The 13,036-nt window shown below is 39.0% G+C and overlaps 1 protein-coding gene across 1 annotated transcript; it reads left to right on the top strand.

Moving 5' to 3' along the window:
• The first annotated feature begins 2,685 nt into the window (after positions 1-2,685).
• Positions 2,686-12,747, top strand: tmprss2 (transmembrane serine protease 2). Its single transcript, XM_031310884.2, has 14 exons — positions 2,686-2,836; positions 3,142-3,198; positions 3,465-3,657; positions 5,457-5,549; positions 5,669-5,785; positions 5,888-6,017; positions 8,989-9,105; positions 9,238-9,278; positions 9,495-9,663; positions 10,804-10,976; positions 11,092-11,187; positions 11,978-12,120; positions 12,267-12,419; positions 12,619-12,747. Exons 2-14 carry the CDS (start codon positions 3,184-3,186, stop codon positions 12,625-12,627), a joined length of 1,449 nt encoding a protein of 482 aa, XP_031166744.1. The 5' UTR covers positions 2,686-2,836; positions 3,142-3,183; the 3' UTR covers positions 12,628-12,747.
• Positions 12,748-13,036: the final 289 nt, after the last annotated feature.

Here is a 13,036-nt window from a genome sequence, read left to right on the forward strand (position 1 = left end):
TCAAAATGCAGTTTCTTACTAGAAACAATGCAGTTTCAGGATTGAATTCATCAAATGTGGGCATATAAATCTGAACTGTGCAAAAATTGAGCAGTCACTACAATAGGTAAGGGAAAAATATTTGATTTGGATGAACTGATCTTTTAAGATAAGGAAGACAAACACCATACACATTCTGTATTTCTTTAGGTAAATCTATTTTTACCTTAATACAGAGATCTTCAACAGGGGGTCAGTACACTTAAGGGGTCCTCAAGAGTTACTGCAGGGGGCCCCAAGTTATTGCTTAATCATTTAAAAAAAGTTGAAATCTGAAAATGAGTCCAACATTTTATTAGCAAAAATATTGGCCTATTTGTTATTTTTTTTTTTTTTTTTTTTTAATTTTATTTATTTACACAACATTGATGACCTGTAGGTAGGTATCCACAGATGCAGTTAAGCTTAAGGATTCACTGTGCTTCATGTATGTTTAACATTAAAACATGATTTATAAATATGTCAATTATTATTTTAATAGCTTACTATTGTATGCACCATTTTTAAGGTAATTTTTTTTTTTTCAGAAGTTGAGATGTTTTAATGTTGATACATCTTTTATGAAAAGGTTTTATCGAGTCTGTTTTAATTTTCTCTTTTATCTGCTGCTTTGGGTCCCTTAATTTGAAAAATAAGCATCGACTAAACAGCATCATTATGACATGTGGCAAAATTGCAGGATTCACTTTGTAGAGCTATCCCTTTTACACAGGGTCAGAGTCACAAGGAAGGCAAAAGCCTTGCTGTCTTTTGTTCTCTGCTGGCTGTAGAAAGAATTGCCCCATTTGGGGATAAGAAAGTTTACTTGATCTTGATCCTGATTTGGTTTGTGTAAAGGCTTTAGGCCGCCTTACATGTTATTTTAGGCCCAGTTTAATATGCAACTACATTATTTACATTACGTAGTAGGGGGTCCCTGCTCTGGCTCTCTTACAGCTAAGGGGTCCTTGGCCTAAAAACTCATTGAAGACCCCTGACTTAATTGCTTAAAATTAGCCAGCTGGGCCCCAGCAGGACCATATTATTGCATTCTGAAGTGATGGGAGATCTAGTGAGACCCTTAGTGTATACTTTTACTATTTGTGCTTGTGGCTTCTTAATATTCAGTTTGGGACCGGTTACCTACATTTGACCATTTTGCACAGCTGAGTCTGATTTTTCTTATGTGCAAAATGTAAGTCTCGCTCTAATTCTCAATTGGTACTTTGCCTGCCAGGGTCTTTTGAGTTTCTAACTCATTTTAGATCAATTTAATGATCCAGAAGTGTGTCAGTGTTGTATATTTATCCAAACAATACATGAATATCCATCCCCCCCTTATGCACTTTCAATGCAATATGTCAAACAGTATACAAAGCTGATGTCACTCAATAAGACCTTATGTTTTTTAGTCTCAATAACTTGTCTTTCATTCCTTCCTGTTCCTGCCTTTTCCTGCCAGTTTCTGCCACACTCATACTTTGAGATAAATATTAACAGGGTCTGAAAGTCCTTAAGCCATCTGTATGTTTAACCTTACTCACTCATTTGTTTGGACGTTACTGATTAAAAAACACCAGACGTTTTTGTAAGATGGATGGAAGATATGCGCAGTGTCAGAACCAAGTATTTTATGCCTTTTTGCTTGAAATCTTTGTCCTATAAGGCCCTATCTGAATGACGGCTGGTATGGTATGTCAAACAAGAAGTGACCGCTTATCACCTGTTGACTCTTCTCGTTCCCCCTCAGTCAAACTGTGATTATAACAAGAGTGACTGCTTAGTTTGCTGGAAAGCATTGCCTAACATGTTATATTGCTTGTTTTCTATTTCTACTTTTTCAAGAAATTGCCATTTGATTGTGGGACATATGGGACATTTGAATTTCTGTGTTTTTAGTATGATATCTGAAGGTGTAGTTAGAGTGGATTTTATGTTAGCGACCACATTCTAAACAAGTTTTGTTATTGGATGTAATTTGAAGAGCAAGTCTGCAAGGTTTCATGCAGCAAAATAACATTTTAAAACACTACACTTGTACAGATGTTGTCACGAGGCAGAGAGAGAGAGAGAGAGAGAGCAAAAAGCTTCCTTTTTTGTTAGGGGAAGATAAAAGCACGGCATGGCTAGCAACTAAATATATCTTCTCCTGCCACAATACAAGGCAAAACAAATAGAGAATTGTATATATTATCATTTTTATTTTTCTATTCTTTTATTTATTTGTATTCTTTTTTTTAATTATTGTTTCAACGTACCCTTTGAGGGACATGCACAGAATTTGTTTAGTATCTGCATTTATATCATAATTATCCTGTTTACTTGTATTATTATATCAGATGTATTTACTCCTTGTTGTTGTTTATATGGCTTCGGCAACACAGATGTATTTTTTGTCATGCCAATAAAGCAGAGAGAGAGAGAGAGATCACAGTATATGTCACAGTATATCACACTGCTGAATTATATTCCTAAATTAAGTTTCCCTGTCACACATCAGTCAAAGGCTACTGCTAAATGAACACTTTAAATGAACACATTATTTTCACTTCATTCCCCTTATCCCAAAGCCTGGCTGTGGACAGAAGGTAATGAGTGCTGGCATTCATCAATGCCTATTGTTTGCCCGTGTCATTTTTAAAGTGTTGTAAAAAAATTAAGTGACGCACAACAGGCTGGCTTGTGCACACAGTGGAAAAGGTGTGGTCATGGCTGTTGATTACATGGAAGAATGGGCAGAACATGAGGCAAAGAGAGAAAGAGGGAGCGGGACAACGGACAGAATCAGAGTGCTGAAGGAATTTGTGGGAAATCCAAGGTAGGTGGAAATCTGTTAATAAATGTGTTTGTAAACTAAGTAAGTCAGCCTACTCAGGTATATAACTCAGGTTATATTTGAAATTTAGAACAGTTCTCAAATCAGCTTGCAGCTTGTTTGTTAAAAACCTGGAAGTGTACATTCAGTGTTTGGTAGGGAAATATTTCTGATGTTACTTCTTGTCACTCAAGTTTTATGAATTTGCTTTAATGACTGCTACTGTTTAGTGACACGGTGCATCGCGTACTGTACTTATGACTAGTGCTTTGTTCATTTTTATTTAAAAAAAACTTTAACTTTTCCAGGTTTGACAGTCTCCCTCCACAGGCAGTGGAACCGGTTTCAATATGAATAAGAATCAGGTAAGTTCAATTTCACAGAAGAAGGCAACATTTCTAATTGTCTGGATTTTCATATATATATATATATATATATATATATATATATATATATATATATATATATATATATATATATATATATATATATTCCTTTTTTAAACCATTTATTCTTAGCTTATAAAATTTTTAAACGTGAAAGGATTTGTCTGAGTACAGCCATATCACAAGTTTACCTCGTGTTATCTATAGAAACTGTTTTTATTCCTATCTCTTTACTGTGCCTCCAGGTAAATGCTCCCACCTATGACAACATGGGGTTTCAGCATGAGGAAGGAAGACCTCATTCAAATGCCCCACAACAGGGTATATACCCTTTCCTCCCACAGGAGACCCGCAGCTATGTTGCTGTCAGTCCCAAAACCATCAATACCCACCACACTGCGACACCTGGAACACCACATAAGATAGGACAAAGGAAAGGTACAGTAATATCGTTCATGTTTTAACCACAGCCTTTTGTGAAGCGATTCCGTTTGGAATAAAAAGGTGGGGAAAGAAATCACTTCCAGTTAGTCATCCCCAATGAAAACAGCTTATCTACTTTCATACAATCATTAACCTGTGTTTATTGTAACTTTAAAAACAAAAAAGTCTGTCTCACGTAAAGCTCTAACTTTTAAAATGAGAAACACAATTATTCCTTTTACAGATGAAAGGTTGATTTCATGAGCAATAAAACACACTCAGAGAGACTCTGCTGCTGTAGTCTTACTTGGCCTGGTATGACCAGTGGTATATGGCAGCTAAAATAGGTCATGTTACAAACATTAGATAGGTATTGCTGTGCCATAACATAAGATTGAGTTTGCTACTGTTTGCTACTTTATGACTCTTCTCTAGTTGTGCTGTTGCTGTACTCTGTATTATTGTTCTACATTTACTGCACAGTACTATTATCTCAAAATCACAGTGGCTGTTGTTCAGAAAAAGTTGCCTAGCCTTTCTTTGAATCAGTGATACTCTACTTGCTGAGATATATACAATAACTTTACCTCACAAAGATGCATATAGAATAACTTTTATGCATCAGAACTTTTATAAATAAGAATAAAAGTACGGTAAACTAGTAAATAATTGGAGAAATAACTACTTGGAATATTTTTGCTTCATTCCCCATTAAGGCCATATTTAAGTGCTTTAACACTGCATTGCTGACCTAATACATAGGGCCTTCTATGGGGCTGTATGGATATTATCGGGGTAGGGACATCAGTAGGACCTTATGGTTTACTTTTTTGTGTACCTTTTTATTTTAATATGTAAATGGAACAATTATCATTATCATTATCATAATATCCACTTAATTTCAAATTCAAAAGTACAGCAAACACAGAGGCAGTGGTGGCCTAAAGGTTAAGGAAGCAAGCTTGGGACCGGGAAGTCGCCTGTTCAATACCCTGACCGACTAATATAATAAATCCTGGGTGGGGAAAGTGAAAGAGCAGCGCTTGTCCCCCTCCCTCATTACCACCACTGAGGAGCAAGGCCCTTTACCCCAACCGCTCCAGTGGAGCTGCTCAGTGGCCAGCAGATCAGACTGTGGTTGTACTGGGCAGCTTCCAGGTATGAATGTGGAACTGTGTGAATGTGACAGGTCGTCGTTGCTACAACTACAAATTCTCAATCGACTTACCTGGATAAATAAAGGAAAGTCGATTGAGAACAAATTCTCATAATAATAAATAATAAAAAAAGTAATAAGCTGAAATAAAATATAAATCTGGGATGAGAAAAATGTCAAAGACCATCCCCTGCTCTTCTAAAAATATACCCTCTCTTTAATAAGAAACAACAGCTTGTTATGAGGCAGCTTTGATTACTACTCTTTCTCACCATCTTTACATACTGTTTTTAAGTAGTATAGAAGTTTTTATAGTTTTGAAGCATAAAGATATTTGTGAAAACTTATAGAACAATATATTTAAAACAAGACCAAATAAGTATTGACACATGATGTGTTGAAACCACCTCCCAGTTTTAGTCATATGATTTGAATTTGTAAATGCTAAAAGTAGCGTAACTCTGTTAGTTATGTGTTATAAGACTTGTATACTGTATCTTAGTTCCACAGTATGTTTCGTTTTCTGTCATATCTGCAGTATGGTATCTGCTAAGCCTATCTGCCTGTATTTGTATTCAAATCTTAAAGAGCATGCAGTTCGTATTTTATTTTTACCTAATCAGTTTTATCACAACTATATTTTTGTTTTGCCTTGCAGGAATAAAGAAATGGCAGTGGAAATATATACTGTGTGCATCTCTGTGTGTGCTTCTCATCCTGGCGATGGCCAGCCTCTTGCTCTGGTACTTCTGTAAGTTCATTCAAAGATCTTTGTAGCTGCTTAAAATTATTTTTGTCATGAATTTGGTAGGATTATCATCTTGGCAGATTCCTGTGTGCTGTATACTGAATGTGTGTGTGTGTTTGCAGTATACTACCAGTGTTTACTGGGGAAGTCGTGTAGAAGTGGTGGGAAGTGTTTAAGCTCGTCCCAGTGGTGCGATGGTGTAAAGGACTGTTCTCACGGAGAGGATGAATCTCAGTGCTGTAAGACATTAAAATTAAGACATACAAACTGTGTGTGGCCTTTGTGCGTCACATCAGTGAACTTCATGGTGGCTGAATAGCATTGTCCTCTCTGGTTCACAGTTCGCCTTCACGGAACCAACTTCATGCTGGAAACCTACTCATCTGATAGCCAGACGTGGATGCCGGTGTGTGCTGAAAACTGGGACAACAACTATGGGAGAACTGTGTGTGAGCACATAGGGTACAAGAGGTGCTGATTGTCTTATTTTCTTACCGTTGTTACGTCCCCGTTTGGCAGAGTCTAACTGCTCTATAAAAGTCAACACATACTGCATGACTATAATGAGCAAGCATATTGCTTAGAATTCCCAAAAAAATATAAAATATCAAATATTCAGTCCCATGGATGGATGAATTGCTTTAAATGTATTGATTCATTTAAAAAGAGAAGAAGGAATTATGCAGATTGTCATAACCTCTCCCTTGGGCCATGACAAAAATGAGAGATGCACACGTTTAAATGATTAAACAAAGTCATTTATTAAACAGAAGTAATTCATTTACAAAGGAACTCATAGGAACTCATGTCAGTAAGATCAGTAATGTAAGGTGTGCATGTATGACAATGTGGCGTGTGTGCATGTTGTATAATGTACAAAATGAGCAAAAGAGAACCAAGGATAAACTAAAAATGCCACTTAAACGAGGGGGGTGCCTGCCAGGGAGAGAGAGAGAGAGAGAAAGAGAAGAGAGAGAGAGAGAGAGAGAGAGAGAGAGAGAGAGAGAGAGAGAGAGAGAGAGAGAGAGAGAGAGAGAGAGAGAGAGAGAGAGAGAGAGAGAGAGAGAGAGAGAGAGAGAGAGAGAGAGAAAGAGAGAGAGAGAGAGAGAGGAGCCAAAATATACTTTATTTACCTAGCCCATTCCACAATCAACCAATTCACCACACAGACACAGCTGACTACTAGCAGGGTCGTCACAAATTTATACACATATTTTGTTATAGCTGTAGTCAGAGAGGAACCTCCATCATATCAACATTGGACGACTTGACTGGCTGACATTCTGAAGTGTTTTTTGGATCTTACCCAGTGGCGGTTCTACATTGAATTACACCCAGGTCGAGACCCCCTTCGAGCGCCCCCCCCCCCCAAAAAAAAAAACAAAAACAAAAACAAAATGCAAAATGACTATATTATAGTGTATATTTATTTTAAGTTCTGATAACTTATACTGTCATATTTTGTGCAGAATTGTGTTCATTGTCTTTTGAAAATGTTGGAGGTGGAGATTGTTCACCTTAAAAAGTGTGTTTCCTGTTGTAATTGACCTCTTGCCGGCCCCTCCCCCAAAACGGCCATTGTCCAATCACACATCATAGCAACCGTTACTATGTGAGCAGGTCCGACAAACATTGACTCCAAGCAAGATGGTGAAGCGGTGCGCCCACGGCATTTGTAAATCGGACACTAGATACCCCGAGAGATTGTCTGGAGGAGTTGTGTTCTTTCCATTCCCAAAGCCGAAAACACAACGTGAGCGGTGCCTACAATGGATAAAACAGTGTGGACGGCCCCACTCCCAGTTAAATGTGTCGAACATTACGAAGCATAAATACGTCTGCTCAAAGGTAAGGCTAACAGCTAACTAATTACCGTGTTGTCTAGATCTACTAACTAGAGGCAAGAACACAAATTGGACCAAAGTTATGATTACCATGGATATCATTGCCAGAATGTTAACCTACTCTCTAAGCTAAGTTTAACGAGCCCTTTAGCTTTAGCCAACATTAGTTAACATGTTAGCTAACGCTAGCTACATTAGCTGCTGTTGTGTTGGGTCTTTGAGCTCCCCAACTTTATTTTTCGTCAGTTTACAACAAAGTCGAACATAGCGCCCCAACAAGCAACTTTAAATAATTTTGTTTTTATCTTTCATGTAGCATTTTATGAACGGAAAACCTACCCCTGAGTTCCCCAATTCCGCATTTGAGGTACAGGTCATGGGGTTTCTCAGATTTCGCTTGAGACCGGTAAGCATTAGCCTCGATAGTAGTCGCGTCTCCTTCATTGCGTATTTTTATATTTTGAATATATCCCTCCACTGCATACTGTAACCCCTTTTGCCTCGATCTGGAGGATATCGCGGAGGTATTGCTCCAAAAAAGGTCACTGACAGGCACGGGTATACCTCTTCCCGTCATGGCAATCTGTCGCGCTGGTCGTGTTTGACCATTTGTTTGTCGGACGTAGCAACAGTAACTAAGGGGGGCGGGGCTCGACGAAAGGCTAATTGCAATAGTTTGAGAAATATAATTTTCTCTTTCACTTATGTTGTTATAATATATATATATATATATATATATATATATATATATATATATATATATATATATATATATATAAATAAATAAATAAATGTGCCAAAAATATATACAATCAGATATATACAAATTGTAACAATAGCAGAGAGCAACAATAATATAAAATATTAACAATAATATACAAATAAAATATAGAATAAATAGGCCTATTCTAAATAGCACAAATCCTTCATCACACAAATGTGAAAACACACCAAAGATAATCTAACTGTTACACTATTGCACTAAGAACAGAAAACAGAAACTAAAACCTGATCTTTCTGGCCTTCCTTGATGCAAATTCATCAATGATGTTATTGTATGAAAACTGTTCCCCTATTGAATGCTCACGGGCGCACGCCCTAGTCAAAAAATGTTTGCATATCAGACGGCCGACACGAACACACGCCTATCAACTCGAAAATAAAGCCGTAAAGTAGGCAAGGCTCTTTCAACTCAGGACAGGATTGAGATGAAAAGTTTAACTGACACATAACCGTGTTCCGCTTCGTGGGTGCTCAGTATTAGCGGAGCACCAACGGTATCGGTGCCTATGCCAGAGGTGAACTGTCCCCCGCTCCCCCCTCCCCTTTCCCCTTCTCACACAGCTTCTCTGTGCAGTGTGCGCACGGCACCTTCTCAGCAAGCAAGGGCGCAAATTTGCCAATTCCCCACACGGTGAAATGATAGATAATACAGTAGAAAACCGCTTGAGGATTTTTTTTTTTTTTAAGTGCTCGTGCCGCCCCCCCATGAGTCATAAAAAAACGCGCCCCGGGCGGCTGCCCGCTTCGCCCGTGCCAAAAACCGCCACTGATCTTACTTCACTGATCACATGTCTGTCCGTGTGTCCATCCCACAGACAGGATTATGTGTCCTACACCCAAACCAGTGCTGGTTCTTTGGCCTCCAGGGGATACATGAAGCTGAAGGCTGGAAGTTATCATGGATCACGTATACAGTCACAGCTCACTTACAGGTACATGTATACCACCCCACCTATCACTGCATAATAACTTTATACACAGTACAGCAGTGATTACATTCCCATTGGGAACGGTATCAAGTTTTGTTTCTTTAATATCAATTTCTGTCGTCCTATCCTTTGTAGCCAAAGTTGCTCTGCCAGAGCAGTCAAACTTCATTGTATTGGTAAGATATTGCTTTAACTGAGACATAATTACACCACTGAAATGTGCATGCATTAAAGTGATATGTACAAAGCTGTTATCTTAAAAATAATGGGATTTAGCCAGCCAGTCTGGATAAAAGGGCCAAATATCTACTTTAACTTCACCTGAATTGAACTTTTCTTTCTTTGACTCCTGAAAAGAAGAGTTATATTAAACTCTTTTCCTCCCACCCCAGAATGTGGAGTGAGTTCAGCAGCCCCCAGTGCCCGTATTGTGGGTGGTACAGCGGCAGTAAATGGGGCCTGGCCGTGGCAGGTCAGTCTCCAGATTCAGCATCAACACACATGTGGAGGCTCCATTATCAGCCCTTACTGGATCCTATCTGCTGCACACTGCTTTGAAAAGTGAGTCTTTACACCATTAAGCGTCCTTCATGCCCAGTGGCGGTTCTACATTGAATTACACCCAGGGCGAGACCCCCTTCGAGTGCCGCGCCCCCCCCCCTGCCCACCCCCAAAATTTTGTGCAGAATTGTGTTCATTGTCTTTTGAAAATGTTGGAGGTGGAGATTGTTCACCTTGAAAAGTGTGTTTCCTGTTGTAATTGCAATAGTTTGAGAAATATAATTTTCTCTTTCACTTATGTTGTTATAATATATATATATATATATATATATATATATAAAAATGTGCCAAAAATATATACAATCAGATATATAAAAATTGTAACAATAGCAGAGAGCAACAATAATATAAAATATTAAGAATAATATACAAATAAAATATAGAATAAATATGCCTATTCTAAATAGCACAAATCCTTCATCACACAAATGTGAAAACACACCAAAGAAAATCTAACTGTTACACTATTGCACTAAGAACAGAAAACAGAAACTAAAACCTGACCTTTCTGGTCTTCCTTGATGCAAATTCATCAATGATGTTATTGTATGAAATCTGCTCCCCTATTGAATGCTCACGGGCACAAGCCCTTTAAAAAAAAAAGGAGTCAAAAAATGTTTGCATATCAGACGGCCGACACGAACACACGCCTATCAACTCGAAAATAAAGCCGTAAAGTAGGCAAGGCTCTTTCAACTCAGGACAGGATTGAGATGAAAAGTTTAACTGACACATAACCGTGTTCAGCTTCGTGGGTGCTCAGTATTAGCGGAGCACCAACGGTATCGGTGCCTATGCCAGAGGTGAACTGTCCCCCGCTCCCCCCTCCCCTTTCCCCTTCTCACACAGCTTCTCTGTGCAGTGTGCGCACAGCACCTTCTCAGCAAGCAAGGGCGCAAATTTGCCAATTCCCCACACGGTGAAATGATAGATAATACAGTAGAAAACCGCTAAGTGCCGCCCCCCATGAGTCATAAAAAAATGCGCTCCGGCCGGCTGCCCGCTTCGCCCGTGCCAAAAACCGCCACTGTTCATGCCATTTGCTAAGTTTGTGCATTGTTTATACTGTCTCTTAATATACATTCAGGAAAGCATGTGACATTTGTTTTCTCTATGTTTGACTATAATTCCTCATGGCAGGTATTCACATCCTGGACATTGGAGGGTGTACTATGGTGATGTGAGCTTGCTTCAGATGGGCTTGGGCTCCGGCAAAACAGTTAGCAAAATTATCAGTCATGACAAATTCGACAAACACACTAATGACAATGACATTGCTCTCGTAAAGCTCGATACACCTCTGACATTTACAAGTAAGTACTTGCCAGCAAAAGTCATATTTCATTAACTGAATAATGATTTGAACTGTCAGTTCATTTCTTCATTGATAATAGCAACACTTTGAGCCCATACATGTTTATGTCTCAGGAACAGTGAAGCCTGTGTGTCTCCCCAACATTGGCTTGGACCTCTCTGCTGGACATCATGCCTGGATCACAGGATGGGGAGCCTTGCGCTTATCTGGTGAGCCAAACGCAAAGTGTAAATGTCCAACTTTCAACAAGTCCTCCAAACCATACGACTATATGGGTCGTTTATTCCCATACCCTCTAATACAACCCACAGGAGCGTTTTCCGTCATCATATCTAAACCAGAGAACGTAAAGGTTGCATTTGTTAACGTAACGCTCGCATTTTTTTTTACGTTGTGAAACAGTTGCAGTTTGGTTATGTTTAGGCACAAAAACTACTTAGTTAATTTTAGTTTGGGTTAAAATCAGATGTTACTTCACTCTAGGTTACGCATGTGAAGCTGAACGTGACATGACTCCATTTGTTCCGTAAAGTTAAAAAAAACCCTGCTGTTTACTTTTAAATGGGACACACAAACCGCGGTCTCCTGGGTGAAAGTCCTGTGTTTGTTTGACCCATCCACCACCCCAAACTACCTCCTCATGATCAACATGGTGCTCTTATACTGTGTCATCTCACTTCCTGCTTTGCTCCGATCATAATTAGTACAGCCACTCGTGGGCGCCGCCACTAGAAACCTAAAGATGAGTCGTAATTGCTGCTTGAACAATCGACCTGTGGGAGTGTTTGTCAGGGGAGGACAGTCTCCCAACTTTCCATGTGTAGTCGAATGCAGAATATAACATGTGCACCACCTCTTACTGTTGATTATTGTCCAAATGTTTCAGGGGTCACCTGCTTTTTCAAGGCTTAAAGTCCAAGTAGGAGAACAGTGTTTTTTAAAGCTTGACCGAGCTAACTGTTGGTGTGCAATCATTAAAATATTCCATCCCCTGGACAGGACCATCCCCTGACAGACTACATCAGGCCCAGGTGACCGTTTACAGCAGAGAGACCTGTAACAGCCCTCAGGTGTTAAATGGAGAAATCAGTGAGACCATGATCTGTGCCGGAAAAATGCAGGGAGGAGTCGACTCATGTCAAGTTAGTCTGAATTTGTTCTCTACACACACACACACACACACACACACACACACACACACACACACACACACACACACACACACACACACACACACACACACACACACACACTAACCTGAGACATGTATTCCTCCTGTGTGCTGCAGGGCGACAGTGGAGGGCCCCTGGTAGTCAAGGAGGGAGATGTATGGTGGCTGGCAGGGGACACTAGCTGGGGGATTGGATGTGCTTTGAGGAACAAGCCAGGAGTCTACGGCAATGTTACCTACTTTATCCACTGGGTATATGAACAAATGCAGGTACAGTATGTTATTGCAATAGAGATGTAATTATCTGTATTCTGTAGAAATGGGTTCTAATTTCCCAAATGCATTATTGCTCTCTTTCACAGTTGAAAGTTATTTCAGCTTTCTGAGTAATACAAAACACTAATAATGACTAATAATTGTTCACAGGTTCACATTTTTAATTCTATTTTTTATTTTTTTATCTCCACAGAACGAGTGACAGAGTTCTCAGTAAACCTTAACTCAAACCTCTGTCGTTAATCAGCAGTACTTACTTTATCACACACTTTGCACTTTGAATCTGAAGCTCTGAGGAAATGTAATCATGAGGAAGATATAACAACACAAAAAGATTGTACAAATTTAAACTGATGTATGATTTCATATTTTTATATTCTTGTTATTACAGATTGAATGTTTGCATTTGACCAAAATCAAGCTATTTATTTGTTGTAATAAAACACATTTTGCACAAAGAACTTGGTTTCAGTTTGACATTGTGTGACAAATGTCCTGTAGAGATAGTCAGAGAACATATTAAATAACTACTGCTTCCAATATCAAGAAACCTTCACAAGTGCAAGTTCCTTCACAAAGTCAACTACACAAACGCAAAATTGTCTAAAATA

The sequence above is a fragment of the Sander lucioperca genome, chromosome 13 (genome assembly GCF_008315115.2).
Source record: "Sander lucioperca isolate FBNREF2018 chromosome 13, SLUC_FBN_1.2, whole genome shotgun sequence".
Taxonomy (NCBI): domain Eukaryota; kingdom Metazoa; phylum Chordata; class Actinopteri; order Perciformes; family Percidae; genus Sander; species Sander lucioperca.

Coding starts and splice junctions, on each gene's coding strand:
- tmprss2 (XM_031310884.2), top strand. Junction 10,977..11,091: donor TACACCTCTGACATTTACAA/GTAAGTACTTGC, acceptor TTTATGTCTCAG/GAACAGTGAAGCCTGTGTGT. Junction 12,121..12,266: donor GAGGAGTCGACTCATGTCAA/GTTAGTCTGAAT, acceptor TGTGTGCTGCAG/GGCGACAGTGGAGGGCCCCT.